General features: G+C 42.4%; 1 protein-coding gene across 3 annotated transcripts in view; it reads left to right on the top strand.

The window, feature by feature from the left end:
* fmnl3 (formin-like 3) overlaps positions 1–18,217 on the top strand; it is a 31,974-nt gene extending 13,757 nt beyond the window's left edge. Inside the window, exons 2-26 of one of the 3 annotated variants that reach the window (XM_085394853.1) lie at positions 628–711; positions 835–915; positions 1,286–1,362; positions 3,688–3,771; positions 4,191–4,337; positions 5,167–5,275; positions 5,418–5,494; positions 5,900–5,993; positions 7,378–7,452; positions 7,719–7,829; positions 7,936–8,085; positions 8,682–8,783; positions 8,992–9,334; positions 9,717–9,812; positions 10,154–10,278; positions 10,593–10,795; positions 10,882–11,185; positions 11,272–11,352; positions 11,455–11,584; positions 11,722–11,882; positions 12,032–12,133; positions 13,315–13,407; positions 13,520–13,643; positions 14,752–14,864; positions 16,780–18,217. In XM_085394853.1, coding sequence (XP_085250979.1) covers positions 628–711; positions 835–915; positions 1,286–1,362; positions 3,688–3,771; positions 4,191–4,337; positions 5,167–5,275; positions 5,418–5,494; positions 5,900–5,993; positions 7,378–7,452; positions 7,719–7,829; positions 7,936–8,085; positions 8,682–8,783; positions 8,992–9,334; positions 9,717–9,812; positions 10,154–10,278; positions 10,593–10,795; positions 10,882–11,185; positions 11,272–11,352; positions 11,455–11,584; positions 11,722–11,882; positions 12,032–12,133; positions 13,315–13,407; positions 13,520–13,643; positions 14,752–14,843 — 3,045 coding nt within the window. In that variant the 3' untranslated portion in view covers positions 14,844–14,864; positions 16,780–18,217. Of the gene's footprint in view, positions 1–627; positions 712–834; positions 916–1,285; positions 1,363–3,687; positions 3,772–4,190; positions 4,338–5,166; positions 5,276–5,417; positions 5,495–5,899; positions 5,994–7,377; positions 7,453–7,718; positions 7,830–7,935; positions 8,086–8,681; positions 8,784–8,991; positions 9,335–9,716; positions 9,813–10,153; positions 10,279–10,592; positions 10,796–10,881; positions 11,186–11,271; positions 11,353–11,454; positions 11,585–11,721; positions 11,883–12,031; positions 12,134–13,314; positions 13,408–13,519; positions 13,644–14,751; positions 14,874–16,779 lie in introns of all 3 variants that reach the window. The other 2 variants (XM_085394854.1, XM_085394855.1) reach the window with 2 other exon arrangements.
* Positions 18,218–18,868: the final 651 nt, after the last annotated feature.

The following is an 18,868-nucleotide window of genomic DNA, read 5'->3' as shown; positions in this document are numbered from 1 at the left end:
GTTGGAAATGAGGGGTCTGAGTGCAAAAACAATCGCACATTTCTTCAAAGAGAATCAGTGAGGCAGTCGGTTTCAGTGACTAGTTTGCTCCTTATTGTTGCACTTCCTCCTATCTAAGATTTCCATGTCAACCTCTGTTTATAAGCATTTGTGTCATTGGAGGAAGTAATTAGTCAAACACTAGTGTCATTCAGCTTGCGTTATTTTTTTAAAGCAGTCATGAGGACATGAGATCCTAAATTTGTGCTTAGTTTCTAAATACAGATTACATAATATGGGGTTTAAATTGAGCCCAGAAAAACGGCTGCATCAGGTCATCTCGTGTGGCATTCAAGTGTTGCTGGTTTACATAACAAGTCTGATGACAGGTCCGGTAATAGGCCGGTACCCTGATAGCAGCATGTTGTGTTATGAAGAAACGTGCTGCCTGAACAATACTGAGACCAAAGAGTGAGAAGGAGATGCACGTCGTCTCCTTCAACAGGATGCCAAATGTCAACACAGGAAGTGAGGTCACGGTATAAGTCTTGAAAACGTTGTCATCAGTTTGCTGATGGCGCCAGAGACTCATAAAGACACTATGAATGAAACGAATGCTTACATTATTTGTTTTTTTCTGTTTCCCAGAACTCTATGAACCTGCCTCCAGACAAAGCCCGGCTCCTCAGACAGTATGACAATGAGAAGAAGTGGGACCTGATCTGCGACCAGGTGAATTTGTGAACTTTGTATCATTAATTAGTAAACCTGCTGTAAGACTACACACACCTGTCCACATTTTGGTGTGGCTGACTGCAGCAACTTACATCACGCCGCTCTTTTGTGTATCTTCAGGAGAGGTTTCAGGTGAAGAATCCTCCTCACACCTACATCCAGAAGCTTCGCGGGTACTTAGATCCTGGAGTAACACGAAAGGTGGGACCGTACAAAAATCATAAAGTAGAACCCGGCTGATTGATGCGTGTCAAAGTCTACTTACAGGTTACACACACAACTTCTGTGACAGCTCTGATGCACCTTCTCCTTATCTCTGCTTGAGGCATTATCAGCTGTTACCAGCTTAAAGTATCAGAAGTTCATTGGTCAGGTTGCAGGGTGTTTGACTTCTCTGGTTCTCCTTTATTCATCCTCTATTTTACAGTTCAGCCTGAAGATGAGGGCAACACTAAACCTGCTGAGTAGGATTATTGTTGTTTTTGAGGAACTGAAAAGTTCTCATGAAAACTGCCTAGAAAGCACAGCTTCAATGTAACCTGTAATAACCAGCATTCGTTGTGTCTTACAGAAGTTTCGCAGGCGTGTGCAGGAATCTACAAAAGTCCTGAGGGAACTGGAGATTTCACTGAGGACAAATCACATTGGGTAATCATGTCTTAGCTTCTATTTTTCTGGTGAATTATGCAGGTCTATTCATCTAAAGCTCAAGGAAACCACATTATTGTTTTGCCCGGTAAAGAATATTCTATTGTGTGTCCCTGCTGCTGCTGCTGCTGCAGGGACCCAGAGCTTTTTCTGGTGCCCAGATTCCCCCCTCCTATTGTTCCAACTGCCAAGCTCTGCAGCTCCACTTCATAGAGCTGGTGCTCATAATGCCCAGATGGTAGCCATTGTGTGGCCTTGTCCACTCCCCCATAGAAGGCAGCAGGAAGCTTTGTTGTATGCCAGAGGGACAGGAAGCCCGGCTGACCATTGCTGAACCCAGTGAAAAGCACAAGAACAAACACAAGGATACATGTATGTTTACAGAAGTCTCGCATAGTAAAGCAAACCACATTTTTGCATTGCAGACTCAAAAGCAGTACATTTTCCTCCTCATCCATCACACACGTGGATGCTATTTTATCGATTCGTAGCCTTCAGTGTTGCAGACATGATCTACGTAATCCGTAGTCATGGAGGTGCTGCAGTGACTTGCCACTTAATCCGTGAACCAAAGTAAAACATACCTTCATTTTTTATGGACTTCATTGAGCCACGTGAATAACTCTTATACAATTTGCCTTCATCAATAAAGGACTTTTTCTTTTTCAATGCAGTTTCCAGAAAGGCTCACAGGCAAAGGAAAAGGAGATCTATTTTCAGAAGACTTTTGTGGGTGGGATTAAGTGTAACAGATGCCGGTTTATTGTGTGTCTGAATCCTCAGCCCTGTCTGGTGTGTTATTCCTGAGATTGCCAAGAAAATCTGAAATAGCAACTGGTTGGAGAGAAGTACAGGGAGGAAAGAGTGAGGGTTCACAGCAACGAGGGAGGGGGGCAGGAAGCTGATGATCAAGCCCACCTCCTCGTCCCCCCTCCTCCCTCCTGGACCCGGTCTAGTTGCTTTGTTCGCTTTCCTCTGCTCCTCTGCTCACCTCTCTTCCTTTTCCCTCTTCCTCCTTCCCTCCGCTGTCAGGGTCCTGATTGGTTTCCTGCCTAACTTGCCATTGGCTGACCAGCAATCTGTCATCACAGCCATCATTTCAAGACTATTTTAAGAACCTTTTACCTCATTCCATCTCCCCCTGGAGTTCCCTCAAAATGTGGGGAGGAGGTAAAGGGGTCTGTGGGGGAGGCAGACTAAATACTGTTGAGTGTCAGGGGTTCTTCCTGAGCCCAGCTCTCTTAGCCATATGCCCTCCACATTCTTTCTCTAGCTGCAATGGGAATTCCTTTGTTTGGAGAAAACTGGAGTGAGGAAAACTGAAGCCTTGCTCTGCTTTACTTTCCATGGAATTTTTTCCACTTTCTTTTAGAGCTATTGAAGAGCCGTCATCCCAAATAATTCTCATTTATTACAACTTTCGTCTCATTTTTTTGTAATTATGTTGCCTATAATAGTTACCGAAGTATCATTACCTGGATATATGGTAGATCTGTATAACTACAAATCAGATGAACAAGTAGCATGATGTGTCCGAAAATTCAGCTGGATGTGAATGAAGCGGAATATGAAAGCTTAAATGCCTCTAAAAACTTCCAGCATTACTTAAATAACAACTATGAAAAGTTCAGCCAAAGTTGAACCAGTGTATGAATAATTTGTTTAAACCTGCCTGCTAGTCTATCCATGATTTACAATTACATTTAAAGCTACAATAAAGAGATCCACTAAAGAATAAATAGCAATAAGAAAAAGAAAGACAATATAAAGAATCTTCCTTTCACTTATGTAATTTATTAATTTATTAGAACAGTTGCTTAAAAACTCATTGATATTCGTTGCGGTTGAGAGAAGTACTGGGGCTCTACATCTAGTTACATTATCACACAGCCTTTCCTTATATACATCTGTACACATCTGTTTTATCAGTTGCTATTGTGATTCCACGTCACACAGTACAGTGATAAATGTTCCCTCAGCATTTTAAAGTTCATTCTTCTGTCACGTGCTCTGCTAGCTGTCCTTATTTCAGTTATTATTTGTTCTTTTTATAAATTAAAAAAGAAAAGCAAAACAAAGCAAACCCAAAAGGACAAATAACTGGTATTACAATTGATCAGCAGAAAAGCCAAAACTAGACCTGAGTTGTTCTAAACCAGTTCTTTAAGTACAAAAGGATTTATGAGAAGGCTTCAGAATAAGAAGAATCCTAGTTTTCTTTATGTCTCTCTCTCTCTGTTAGTCGGTAACGGGCTGTCCGAAAGGATAAGGGTGTACTCTGGATCTGGCGCCCCGCTAACCTCTCTCTGCTTTCATGCGTCACAGGTGGGTCAGGGAGTTCCTCAATGATGAAAACAGAGGTCTTGATGTCCTTGTTGAATACCTCTCCTTTGCTCAGTGTGCAGTCATGTAAGTACACACACACACACACACACACACACACACACACACACACACACACACACACACACACACACACACACCTCTTGACCAAACCTTTCCTTAGGAACTGGGTTGGGCTGTGAATCCAGCTGCTGAGTCTTTTAGAGCCTGTGATATTAGTACATTGCATTCATTGGATGTATTTCCTGTGTCTTGTTGCATACTTTGTAACGTGAATGCATTTCTGGACGGATGCTACCTGGTTGAGTGCTGAGCTATACTTTGGGACAGAATCTGTGTGCTGAGCTTTATCGTGCAGCTTGATGACAGTTCTTGTGATAATGCCTGGCTCTCTACTAAGCTGCCTTGCAAACCTAACCTCCCCCATGCCTCTCATCTACACCCCTGTGCCTCTGTGTTGGCTTCTCTGTTTGTCTATGGCCCAGGTTGGATTTTGAGGGGCTGGAAAATTGGGAGGATAGCTTCTTGGACAAGTCTAAATCTTGGAGCAGGTCCATAGAGGATCTGCACCATACGAACGCCCAACCCTTCTGCAACACTCTGGTGCGCTCTGCCCGCCAGTCTGTTCTTCGGTACGTATTGCTAAGCAAGCTTCCCGCTATTAGCTTCCTCTGTTACTGCCTTGCTCTGCTAACCTTGAATGCTATATTTGCATGCAAGCCCATTGTCTTAGTACTGGTTTGTTAAAAAGTCTCTGACCTTTAGTGCTATCTGTCTCTCTTTGTTAACCGTTCTCCTTCATCTGCCCAGATGTGCATCTGCACTGTCCACAGATGAGATCCAGCTGTGAGCAGCAACATATGTTGGACAGTTGTGATTCTCCTCTTCACCACTGTAGAGACATGACTTAAAGACAGATAGGGTGTAAAGTCTGATCGGAAAAACAGATATTATATAAGGGTGCACAAAAATAGTCCACAAGGACAGACTCTAGACTTATAAATATTATATAAATATATTGTCAGATAAATTACTACTGAACTGTTATTGGTAGAAGGTATAAAAAGTTTTTCCGCCCACATTTGTAACAAAGTATGGAAAAAAAAACATTCTTGATGTATGGTTATCCCGATCATAAACCTTACCAGAACAGTTACCATGAAATGACTGTGCAATACAGTTACATAATAGCAGTCTGTGAACAGAATTCGGTCTGTTAACAGCAACAAGGAAACCAGGCATTTCCCATAATGCATCTGTAACCTCAAAAGCCATCTAAGTTTTTTTCTGTCAGACCTCATTCTCTGTAATTTTCTCTTTCTGTCTCTCGCTGCGACACACTTAAAACAAAAATCATAGAAAATAGTAGATACACTTCAGAGCTCTGTTTGACTAACAGAATAGAAGCCAGAACATGAATTTCATTGCTGAATTTGCTTTAATGTGCTGAATCTGTTGCAGCTACGGCTCAGTCGCGAATAGCAAAACCATCAAGAACTCCCGCCTCGTGAGTCAAAAGGATGATGTGCATGTGTGCATCATGTGCCTGAGAGCAATCATGAACTACCAGGTACCAGGAACCACCTACGACCCACAATCAGATATGTCTCATAAACTTGGAGCATGATATGCTTCCTGTGCAGTCAAGTGCTGAACCTTTATGCAGGTTTTCTGACCACATCCTCTCTGTCTCTCTGTCTCTCTCCATGCAGTACGGTTTCAATATGGTCATGTCTCATGCACATGCAGTCAATGAAATTGCTCTCAGCTTGAACAATAAGAACCCACGGTAAGAACTCAGGACCCCTCCTCCATAAAAGCAGGGCCGGGCCAAACAAAAGGGGAAACCCTGCAGCCAATTCATACGATATGCTTCTCCGTGGGCCTCTGCTTCTCTCTGAAGTCGAGGATCAGAGGTGTATACACGGGTCGTTAAGGGAATGTTTTCTAAAGGGAGATTTGTGGTAAACCACTGAGACTGATTACTTCATAATAAAGTCTATGAGGGTAAACACGTAAAAACCATGGAAACACCCACCAAAGCTTCAGACATTAATGCAGATTATGACTTTTGAGCCCTGTATGTTAATATCTACACCAATTTTGAGGATGCTTGAATTTTGTGATAGAACATATAAAACTGTACTTTTTAAAAAAATGTAGCTGTATTGATGAAAGTTTGGTGCATTTTCAGGACAAAAGCTTTGGTCCTTGAGCTGCTGGCTGCTGTTTGTCTTGTCCGAGGAGGTCATGAGATCATCCTTTCAGCATTTGACAACTTCAAAGAGGTGCCTATTGCAACTTTTTAATGAATTTTTAACAAGCTCTCAAGTTGTTATGTTCAGGATTAAGTTGTAACATATCGCTGGCCTAGCTATGTCTGAATATACTAATCAAAATTTAAGTAACATCAATATAATTGCCCTAATTTCCCACATCACTGGCGTGCATAAAGGCATAAAGGTCAAGTGTAGCGGGCCGAAAACTGAGAAGCTCTGAGAGATTTTATCTATCTGAGGTTGCAAGCAAAGCTCTATGGTGGCGTGTCTGAGATTATTGGACTCATTAAGACATCAGATGTTAAGTAACCTTGAACAATAATCAGAGGATCACTTCCCAGTGGGAGCCAGTGAACCAGAAAGATTTGCTTAGCCTTTTTGCTTTTTGCTCGTACAGTCACCTAAACTCCGGAACCAGACAAAATGCCTTACAGTCCAAAGCCTCAGCGAGACCCAAGAGCTAATCAACTCTCTAGTGGAAACAACATAGTACTGCTGTTTTTCCAAAATGATGCATTAACACAAAGTGACAGGTGTCTGAGATCTCACAGGGAGAAGGTCACGTTTGCTATTCATTCTATGTTTTTATTCATTTCATTTATTCAACCTTTATTTAACCAGGAATTCTCTTGAGATTAACATCTCTTTGTCAAGGTGGACCTGGCCAAGATCGATAGCAGTTGCTGTTCATTTGCAGAAGTCTTTATGAGAGCTCTGAACTCTCCCAAGAAAAAAAAGCATTCAGCTGTAATGTGCTCTGACTGTTATTCTATGACTGAGGTGCCAAATAAGAGAATGCTGTTCTATAAAGCTCAGAGAAAAATCATAGCAGCTGTACTGGTCGTCAAATTTTAGATCCACAGCTACAGTGTTTGTGTGCAAGGAAAAGGATTTTTATTTCATCAACTTAAGAAACAACGTAAGTCAAACACTGAGATTATGTTGTTTGCAAGTAGAAAAACAGAATAAAAGAAATAGTTGATTTACCCTGATTATGCTTTTGTTGATAGAGCTGTAACACATCAGTGAAAGCAGCAGTTTATCAGATATTTGTTATGTCCACAGCACAACATTATGAAGCCATTGGCTTCATTGATTTTGCTGCATACTTCATGAACACCTCAGCATTGTGGTTTGCTCCAAAGGCATGATTTTTTTTCTTAATTAATAAATAAATAATTTGTAAAGTGCCATGGACAAAAAAAAACATGTAGTATGGTTGATTTTAGGTGATAAATATAGGTAATATTTCCCTAAGGTACCACTTTGACATTCAATAAAAAACGTCCTTTCTCGGGTCTCTTATTTTTTGTCTACATCGGACAAAGTTTTTGTTCTACTTTGTAAACCAGAGAAAAAAAATCTTTATTTTGCTTCACCTGGTGTGTTTCAGGTTTGCAAAGAGAAGCATCGCTTCGAGAGACTGATGGATTACTTCCGCAGTGAAGAGGGAAACATTGACTTCATGGTAAGACAAGCGTTTAGTTACATACAGATGTGTCTTTTTTGTGTGAGAGTACATCCATCAGTACAAATAAAAATGTCTGGCTCAAATGCCAAAGGTATTTTTTATTATTATCTGTATAAAGGAAAACACACTTTTATACAAGGTGCAAATGCAAAATCCAGTGGACTATATGTCAGTTTTAAGATAAAATATCCTGATACAGATTATACGTATCAAGTATATAAAGAATATTAATGAGCTGGTGTCTGTTTGCATTTGTTCTCCAGGTTGCTTGCATGCAGTTCATCAACATTGTGGTCCACTCAGTTGAAGACATGAACTTCAGAGTGCATCTGCAGTATGAATTCACCAAACTGGGACTAGATGACTTCCTGGAGGTAAAGAAATAATGTTGTGCTTAAACTGGGCCAATCGCTCTCATTGTCCACGTGGAGACTATTCGCGGAGTGTCACTAATGTTGAATTTATTCTCTCTCGTGCCAGAAATCTAAACACACGGAGAGCGACAAGCTGTCGGTTCAGATCCAGGCTTACCTTGATAATGTATTTGATGTGGGTGGCCTGCTAGAAGATGCCGAAACCAAGAATGCAGCGCTGGAGAAGGTGGAGGAACTGGAGGAGCACCTGTCCCACGTAAGTGCACCACCCAGTCTGGACCACCAACACTGCTCTCTATACACATTTATGAGATTGTTGTGGTTCACCAGCTATGTACTTAAGTTGGCTGTTTCTACATGGCAATTAGAAATCTACTCGGTGTTTGCACTTCACAAGTGGTTCAGGATAATAATTGGGTGGGGAATGCTGGAAAATGGAGTGCGTGAAACAATCTTATTATTGTTCTCGTGTTGGCTCGGTCTTTCTGGGCTATTGCCTTTGTATCCCACGCTGCTTTGCAAAGACCTTCTTCACATGGAAAGGTCGTAGGCAGCCCCTGACATCATTCTTGGAATTTGAAAACAAACTCTGCTCTCAGAGGTCAGAAATGATGGGGGAGGAAGAGGGTGAAGATTCTCTCTGAATTCCTTAGCAAAGATGTGTAATGTAAAATCAAAACTGAGAGCTGTGTCATGTTATTGCTGCATCATGCTGCTCGCTGTATCTTATTTCTTAGTGATGATGCAGTGTATGGGGAGGAGGGATGGGGAAGTGGAGCTGGGAAAGATGCCCACTGTGTGGATCAATTCTTTCCTTCTCTCATCTCAGTGTTGCTCCATCTTCTCTTCTAGGTGACTGAGAAGCTTCTGGAGGTTGAGAATGAAACAATGATGAAAGTAGCCGATCTGGAGAAGCTGCTCATTCAGAAAGATAAGGAGCTGAACGTAATACGGGTAAGCCACAGTCCTATCGACGTGATATTTCTTGCTCTCCTCGCATCATAAAGGCTTCAGATTCCGTGCCTGTTAGCAGAGATCAGGTTCATATGCTTGTGGCTAAATTGCTGTATTAGCAAATTAGGTCACAAAGAGACAGGATGTTTGTTTAGCTTGTGGAGTCACTGTGCATTATGCTCTTTATCACCCCCTGGTGACTGCTCAGGAGACATACGAGTCAACCAGCACTCAGGTTAACACCCTGAGGAGGATGATCAAGGAGAAGGATGCTGCATTTCAGAGGCACTTCAACATTGAGAAGCGTCTGCTGGAGCTCGAACAGCAGGGCACCATCCGCTTGCACAAGAAACCTGATGGAGACATCGCCATCGAGCCGCTGGGCGTCGGCAGTGCCGGGATACCCTTGGGAAACATCGGAAAGCTGTCTTTGGGTTCAACGGCAGGGCTGACAGAACTAGGAGGACCCGACACAAGTTTACCACCAGCCAGCGAAGCACCTCCGCCTCCACCGCCTCCTCCCCCTCCCCCTCCCCTGCCATCTGCTTCAGGTGATGACAACACTGTGACTCGCAGTCTAGTGATTCATGTATATGTATGTGAAAGTTGACTTTCTCATCTGTGGACCCTCAGAGCAGATTTATTTTCAGTTCCCTATATTTGTTCATTCGCGCCAAACCAAGTGATGGGTCACAGCAGTGTTCTTCTAAGCCAGACAGGAAAGGGAAACATAAGGCTGGTTTCCTTTGTCTCCGGAAAGGCCGCACTGACTGTTGGAGCACTTTCCAGCCTTTTATCCAAACTAGACTTTATCAGGTTTCACTAACTTTAAAAATCAGTTTTCAGCGATTGTCAGGCCGAGGTGGCAGCTCACGTAGAACACGAAGCTGTTGCTAAACATGCAATAAAAATACTCTTCTGCATTAATTACAGGACACACTGCGCCAGTCCCACCACCACCACCTCCTCCCCTTGCTCCTCCTCTGCCAGAAGCTTCCCCCTCTGTCATCTTGAGCGTAGGTCTGTCAGGTGAGCGTGCACACAAAATTAAACTTGGTTGTCTTTGCCTTCGATTTTGATGTTCAAGGTTGACTAGATCAGAGGATTGTGGGTGGCAGGAGGTAGAGTGGATTACTAATCTGAAGGTCGGTAGGTTGATCCCTGGCTCCTCTAGTCTGTGCGCTGAAGTGTCCAGAACTCTAAGATGCATCCGTCGGAGTATAAGTGTGTGAACGATAGGCGAAAATCACTTAGCCATAGAAAAAGATGGTTGTATGAATGTGTGTGAGTGGCTGAATAAAGCTTCGCGTTGAAAAGTGGTATATAAGTACCGTTCATTCTGAATTCAACGAACACTTTCTTCACCACAGCTATCAGGATCAAGAAGCCTATAAAGACCAAGTTCCGCTTGCCTGTGTTTAACTGGACGGCCTTGAAGCCCAATCAGATCAATGGCACAGTCTTCAACGAGATCGATGATGAACGTGTGCTAGAGGTAAATCAAGAAGATAAAACCTCTTTCATGTTAAGATGTAGGTCTTGGTTAATATGTGTCAAATTTGAATTTATGGTAAATTAGTATTAATCTCAGTAAAACTTTTCCATAGTCAAAAGCTCAGGTTTCTCTAGTCTCTTCCAGTTGAGTTCAAACCTTAATAAGAGGAAAAAGTAAAGCAAAACTAAACTTAAATGATAAGAGCAGTGTGTCGCGAAATAACCAGCTTCATACCAACACCATAACACTTATGTGTTCAGGACTTTTAACATCAATTTAGAGCAAGTAAAAGTTGAGTTGTTATTCACATGCAGGAGCTGGAGCTGGAGAGGTTTGAGGAGCTATTTAAGACGAGAGCCCAGGGTCCAGTTGTGGATCTTTCCTGCACAAAGAGCAAAGTAGCCAATAAGGTGGCAAACAAAGTCACACTTCTGGACGCCAATCGCTCCAAGAACTTAGCCATCACACTGCGAAAGGCTAACAAGACAACAGAAGAGATCTGCAAAGCCATAGAGAAGTATGCACCTGTCTTTTACGTAAACTTTACATACTTACATAATTTTCTGTGGAACAAGTTACAGGTAACGTGTTATCTTCACTCAGGTTTGACCTCAAGGCCTTACCTGTCGACTTTGTGGAGTGCCTGATGCGTTTCCTGCCCACCGAGGCAGAAGTGAAGGTGATGCGTCAGTACGAGCGCGAGCGGCGTCCGCTGGATCAGTTAGCAGAGGAGGATCGCTTCATGTTGTTATTCAGCAAGATCGAGAGGCTGACGCAGAGAATGAACATTATCACCTTTGTTGGAAACTTTGCCGACAACGTGAGCATGCTCACGCCACAGCTCAACGCCATCATTGCTGCTTCTGGCTCAATCAAGTCGGCACCAAAGCTCAAGAGGATGCTTGAAGTGAGATGTGTTTGTTGACTTTCACAGCAGCAGCGTTTGTATTTTTTAATGCATATATTCACTCGGTGCTTTTGGTTTACTCGTAGATCATCTTAGCCCTAGGAAACTACATGAACAGCAGCAAACGAGGCTGCGTTTATGGTTTCAAATTACAAAGCCTTGATCTGGTGAGTAATCAGTAGTGAAGTTTACTGGAATTCCAGTCAGCACAAAAGTGTGCTGCAGAGTTTATTATTAAATTGCTTTTCCTAACAATGTTTTTTACACAGCTTCTGGACACTAAGTCTACAGACAGAAAGATGACATTGCTCCACTACATAGCTCTTATTGTGAAAGAGAAGTACCCTGAACTGACCAACTTCTACAATGAATTGCACTTTGTGGACAAAGCTGCAGCAGGTGAGCGTGCACCAAATATTAAACTCTGTCAGCAACCTCGTGGAGATGCAGTATTTTCACAGAAAGGTCAGGTGTTAACATCTGGATAAAACGCTACGTAATATACTTAAAATATGCTCTGATGTCTGCGTGCAAAGTGTCTCTGGAAAACGTCCTGCTGGATGTTCGAGAGCTGGGGAAAGGCATGGACCTCATCCGGAGAGAGTGCAGTCTCCACGACCACTCAGTCCTGAAAGGTTTTGTCCAGGCTAGTGACTCACAGCTGGACAAGCTACAGAAGGACGCCAAAATGGCAGAGGTATCCGACAGCGTCTTCACCTCCAAAACCTCAAATTATCCGCTGGAACAAATGAAAATGAAACCTTTTTCGTTCATTCATCTCACTGACATCTGATGCGCAGCCACTAACTCGACAGTGTTTACAAACATTCTCTTTCCCAATTCCAGGAAGCCTTTAACAGTGTGGTGAGCTACTTTGGAGAAAGTGCCAAGACGGCTCCACCCTCCGTGTTCTTCCCTGTGTTTGTGCGCTTCATCAAGGCGTACAAGGTGAGGACGCCAAGCAGAAGCTACATCTCTGTAGCTTTCCTCACTTCCTCAGCTGGTCATTTGGGAAGTTCCCTGGTTTGCTGTCAGCCTTGCTGAGAGCAGAGCGGGGCAGAGCTTTGGCTGCTTTTGTGGCACAGGACGTGGCGTATACTCCCAGGCCAAATAACAGGAAAGGCCAGCTGGGTCTGACTTTAGAAGCTGCAGCTGTGGTGTTTAGACTCGTCCCCCCCCCTTTACCTCCGGACTGCCTCGCCCTGCCCCAACACACAGCACGCATCCTGAGATTGTTCTCCATCTAGATTTATGGGATCTGCTCAAGGAAATGTGCAACACAAGGATTTCATGTGTCTGTTTGAGTGTGCGCATGTGCTCTAAAGGAACTGTTTAACAAACACTTGTTGCCTCGAGTAATAGAATATAGTTTTCTACAGTTTTTAAGGCCTCTTATTGTCAGACATAGAAGCTTTAATTTAAAATAATAAAATAATTTAAAATAAACAGAACAGCCAGGAGTTGCCGTAAAGCCACAATACTAAACAAACTAACGAGAAAGAGAAGGTTACAATTTCAAGCCCAAACTTCAAATTAACACGAGAAAAACTGGAAGAAAATGGGCTGAAAATGTTCTGTGTCCCGTAGAGCTTACTGTCAGTCAGTTAAAGACGTTAAAGAAGAAAGAGTATCTTTAAATAATTTGTTGCTAACTGTGAAATCACCTGCTTTTTCTTAGTGGCCTAGGAACAAGTTATCGCTGAGATTCTTTGTGTTCTTGGAGAGAAACTATTGTTTCTGTCATCCACAGCAAATCAGCTCAGATTATCTGGTTTAAAAAAAAACAAAACGAAACACATTGTCAGATTTTGTTCATTTTGATTCAAGTCAGGGAAGCTGTTGCCTTGTTTTTAATATTTCTGCCCAGCTTGGCTGATTTATAATTATCTAAAGTGTCATATTCACCATACTTATTGATCCCTTTGTTTATCTTTCTCCGTATGTCAAACTGTTCATTTAAGCGCGTGCGTGGTCCTGGTCATGTTTAGTAAAGCGTGGCTTTCCTGTTTATGCCCAGCTTTTCAACTGTTTTTTCTTTGCTTCACATGGCCACACAAAAGCACGTTGTTGGATTTATTTCCACTGAAGTTTCTTGTCACAGATGTGTCATCTATTTCTCTTCTCAACAGGATGCAGTGGAAGAAAATGAACAGAGGAAAAAGCAAGAGGAAGCAATGAGAGAAAAGTTACTGGCTCAGGAGGCGAAGCAGCATGACCCTAAGGTGCAGCCCCGCTGGATGAACTCTATCACGTATTTACTCAGTGCTAAATAAAGCTTTTTCGTAGGCCAAGAATCACAGTGAAAACGAACAAATATCCTTTCCACTGGTTCAGGTTCAGGCCCAGAAGAAGAGGCACCAGCAGCAGGAGCTGATCGCAGAGCTGCGCAGGCGGCAAGCCAAAGACCACCGGCCTGTGTACGAGGGCAAGGATGGCACTATTGAAGACATTATCACAGGTGGGCCAGACAGGACTGTTAAAAGAACCCATGTGCGTGCCAGCAGCCCCGGTGTTCCCAGGCTGAGGATGACTGTGGTCATCGACTGCTCAGCTCCTTTGAAGTGCACCTTGTGCTACGTGCTTCAGACACCAGCACATCTGGAGCACAGCAAATAGCAAGCGTTGTTCCATGCCATGCTGTCTAGTCTGTTAGGGGAAATGCTGCTGGGTATCAAAGTGTGTGTTTTCAGAAAGGCCGGGTCTCAAGAAGTAAATTGAGGTACTAATAATTAGGATCCACGACAGCCTCAAGCAGCTGTTCCTGGAGGGATCATGTTTTTGGCTTTCTATACCTCCATACCTCTTTAATGTCCTCTAATCTGGCACAAAAAAGTCACTTGTACTATAATTTCAAAGATCGCCGTGACCTCATAACAAAATTTTTGCTCAAAACTAAAGTCTAACTATGACAAAATTGGAGGAAAAATGATAAAATGATGACATGTTGTATCCAAAAGATCAAAAGGTTAACTTAGCTGTGATTGAGCAACATTATAATGTTGGGCTAACATACTTTTTTGCCCACTGTTTGAATGTCGTAAGACAGAAGTGGAGATTGGGAGGTAGGTAGGTGCCTGTCTTCACTGCTCGTACTATACCAGTCTGGACAGACATGGATATAAACTGCACACGAGCAGAATAGCAGAATATTCTGTTTGCAAAGAGCGGACAGTGATTGGGCAGTGTGCAATTTCGTTTCCTACATTAAATTTTTGGAGATGCCAAAGTTAAATCATCTTGCAACACACCTACGTATTTTAAGCCTTTATTGGGAGAAAACCCTGCATCTACAGCCTCAGCGTAGCACATAACCTAACTGATGTTTTTGTGATGATCATTAATAACTGTCTAAAGTGTAAATAATATGAATGTTGCTTCATTATACTTTAGTGTTAATAATAGGAATAATTGTGTGTCACTACTATCAGAGCTCTAACTGTGTTTTATCCAGTGGACGGCTTTCAGGACATATTAAGAACGTTAGGCTTTCACAAGGTTTGCCCCTCCCCCTTAGGGCAGTGTTTCAGGTGTGACATGTTTTCTCTTCCTCCGCCTCCTCCCCCCAGTACTGAAGAGCGTGCCCTTCACGGCCCGCACTGCTAAACGCGGCTCACGTTTCTTCTGTGAAGCCAACCTCTGTGACGACGCCAACTGCTAGCCCTTCCCCTTTAATGCCAAGGTTGACCAGGTTTCTCTCATACGCATTTTGAACCCCCCACCCTCCCTCGCAACCCACTACCACTACCTCCATGTGCATGCAGCATGATTTCTGTCATCCCACCCCACCCTCAACTATGACTACTGATGACTAACTCGGGCCGTCACTGGTTGTTTGTGTTGAGAAGACTCCTATCAGGTGTCTGGTGATAGGAGTCAGCCAAACCTCTTTGCCTGGAGCTGAGAAAGTTGCATTGAGTGTCAATATGTTTGTGTGTAAAATATGTTGACACGCTTGCAGTACAGTCCTGACTGTGATCACGTGTAGGACATCATGCATGACACAGTAGGCTTTTGCGTTATTATGCCATATTTCTTTCAAATTATCCGATACCAACGGACTGAATCTAAAGAGGTTTGGCTAGCAGACTGTTTTATTTTATCAGCACTGCCTTGTTCCATGAGACTAACTTGTTTGGTGTTGGTTTTTCCGGCTAACATGTGACTCTTCTTTCCTCAACCACCACTGTTTATTCTGCCCCCCTCCAGCTGAAAAGAAGATTAATGACAGTATTTCCCACTCCTAGGAGAGGGTAAGAAAGGTAGCCTGGCTGAAAGCCGGCCTGCTTGGCCCTCCAGCTCCTGTGTGCTGCTACAGTGATGTCAGCTGCTTCAGCTAGTGCTTCAGTTGCAAGCAAAGAAACACACACACACACACACACACACACACACACACACACACACACACACACACACACACACACACACACACACACACACACACACACACACACACACACACACACACACACACGTTTTAGAACACTATAAAATTTGCTAGCAAACAACACAAAGTTGAACTTGTAAAAAGAAGAAGTCAGCATAGTATTAAAAAGAAACAACTTACCTGCTTTTAAAACAGCCATTAAAATATGAACTCAGGTGTTTAAGTGTCTACAAAGCCCACCTCAGAAGCAACACCAGTGGCATTTTTCTTTTAGTATTAATGTCAAATTTATTCCTTAGAAATGAGTATCATCCTCACCCCTTCCTGTTACGTGTTGCATGTTGTCCATTGTTTATTTACCTCTCACCAGTCGGCAGCGTCCGCCATGTTTGTCTGTGCTAAATGTCATCTGCGGTGTGCTCAACAGCTATTTGGTCAACAGGCTCTAGAAGAAAACAGAATCAAACTTACGTGAACACAGTCTGTATCCACACTTTTGTTTCCTCTGTGACAGCCATCCTGTTTGGTAATCTGCAAACTCAAGAGCTTGTTGACCACTGTATCGTAACCAGAGTGGTTACTTTGTAACGTCCTCATTGTTTAGTGTTACTGATTTGCCAAAATCACCGTGTCAAAGCCTTGAATTTCTCCGTTTTGAAGCACAACTTCTAGCAGTTGAAATACAAGGCTATGGGAATGTGGCATTCCTGCCACATTTGCTAATTTTGTAGCTCTTATGGACAATTTCAGCTTTAACCCAAAGTTTTAACTGCACAAGTGTTTCCAGATTTTCTGGATTTGAAAATTATAACAATAAACACTCAGTTGTCAGTTTATTAGGGAGCTCAAACTAATGCAGACTAACAACAGTCCTGCAATAAAGGCAACTTTTCATAGTTTCATCTTCATTGTAAAAAAGAGGAAATATGGTTTGTGGTGCTGTTTTCATGTACTGCATTATACAGTAAGGTGTTCCTATTTGCTTTTCTTTTTTTAGCTTAACCTCATTTACAGAAATGAGGGAACAACTGATATAAATTAGGTGTACCTAATAAAGTGAGAACTGAGTGTACATCCTCTGCTCTTCTTGCTTAAAAACACTCTTAAGAAATTGAGATGTAAACAGAAGCAAATGTCCAGATTGACCTCTTGGTCGTCTAACATGTGTGTCCCCCTGTCTCTCACCCCCCCTCTCCATGCCTACTCACAGATCTCCGAAACCAGCCTTTCCTGCGAGCAGACGCGTTGATCCGGAGCGGTTGGAAGAGACCCTAAACCACTTATTCGTCACTTATAGTCCCCTCCCTATTGTAACCCTTCCCTTTGTCCCAGTGGCGCATCTCAACCCTGAGGCTGCAGATCACAAAGACTGAAAAGCGAGGACAGGACAAAGCCCTTGTTTTAGCCCGGTAATTTATTTATTTATGGATGCCCTTTTACAACCACTTTAAATGAGCAGGCATGATTACAGAAGCACAACGCGCTACTACTCCTTCGTCACCGCGAGCAGAAGGCTTTCCCTGCTCTGTCGGCACTGACCTTTGGAAGGATGACCAGAGCACAGGTGAGGCCATCTGAGGACTGGAGGAGGAATTGTGCTTTCACTAACAAGTGCCTGCTAGCATGTGGATCTTAATGTGGACATTCCTAAAACCCATTAATATCCGAAGGTTACGCAGTCATAGCAGGATTTAAACTGGGAGGCAGCCAAGATAAATTGCCGACTCTTCTGCTGCTGCTGGGACGCCTGCCTTTAAGACACCTGCAAAAGCCTCCTGCAAATAACAGAGGAGGTGCGATGTTATAACAGACATTCGTGGACTGTTTCACAGCGTTACGCCAAGTCTTCGAGACGCCTTCAATCAGACTTAATATTGTTTATTTTGATTGTATCTGGGATCAAAGACCATCACTGTACTGGTTCTTCTTGTCAAGCTAGACAAACCAAATTACTCCAAAGTTTGATGTTCCGCTTAAGAAGTGCCTTTTTGTGTTATTTCTCGTCAGTCAGCCATAATTTGTTTATTTTACATCTTTCATTTGGTAAATATTGTATTTTTTACTGCCTTGTAATATAACATTAGCCTTATAATCCTGACAACAATATGCAAGTTGAAGGCACAAAAAAAGCTTAACGGTATGTTAGTTCCTTTTTACCTCTAGTACATCAGAACAGCTGACACGAGAGTCCCCAGAGTTTTGTGCCTTGACCAAGTGGTGGTTAAAAACAGAATATTACGTGCCTTGACAACACTTCCTGTCACACCGTGCGTGACAGTTAGGAGGTGACAGACGCATGAAGGAGACTCCAGGTGGACTACTGTTTCAAAGGCACACTTGCTGTTTGGTTAGCCTGCTCTAAATGTATTAACAGATGAAGGATGAAGTGCATTTAAAGCTTCTTTTTCTTATCCGTTTTAATACAGATTATTCCTCCTAACAGCTTTAGAGACTTGCATGACATTGGCACAAAGGGAGCAATACATCTTAACACTACTTAAATTTGGCTCAAGATTGTATAAAACACTATTCTTGTGTGTACTGAAATCAAAAGAAACATACTTTTTTTTTTAAGAAAAAGCTATTCTTGGGATTGTCTGTTGACTGAAAGACAACACTTCCTGTTTAATAAATATGATGATTTATGTAACAAGACCAAAGACTTTCATTACAATTCAGAAGCCTTTCCAGATTAAGCAACATCCAAACAAGTGCTTTCTACATGTTTGTGTTTTATTTCTTCATTCTTTAATGATAAGTGAGGCTATTTCCTAATGTACTGAAGTATGAAGTAGACTGCTTCTCCTCTCCATCTTTCCAAATGACAGACACGGCCATCGTACATTTCTACTATAAAAATCCATTTAATTCCTTATATCAAAAAGAAATCGAATTATAACAAAACAATCAGAACCACAAACGTGGGTTTTTGCCAGTTAAAGAAATTCTCCAAATGAAATATGATTGTTCCAACTTACATGGCGATTTAACAGAGCAGGATGTTAAAAGCAAATAAGCAAGAAAAAAAAAACAGAATTTAAAGAAAAAATGTGATGAATACTGTTAACATTTGAGGACTAAAGCCAGAGTTTCCTCTTGGTTAAGTGTGTCTGTGTGTGTGTGAGCACCATGCAGTGATATGGTAGGTATGGCTGACAAGCTGAGGTGATTAAAAGCAATACGGTGAGCAGTGAGACATAGAGCCACACTTCCCAGACTAAAAATCCGGATGGTTAGCAGCAAAGCAAAGGAATGGAGAAAGGAATGCTTATCAGGAAGCCGATCAGTCTCCTTCCTGA

The sequence above is a fragment of the Rhamphochromis longiceps genome, linkage group LG20 (genome assembly GCF_057381845.1).
Source record: "Rhamphochromis longiceps isolate RC_006_pf linkage group LG20, R_longiceps_female_GT1.1, whole genome shotgun sequence".
Lineage (NCBI taxonomy): Eukaryota > Metazoa > Chordata > Actinopteri > Cichliformes > Cichlidae > Rhamphochromis > Rhamphochromis longiceps.
This window is presented reverse-complemented; position numbering and strand designations above follow the sequence as displayed.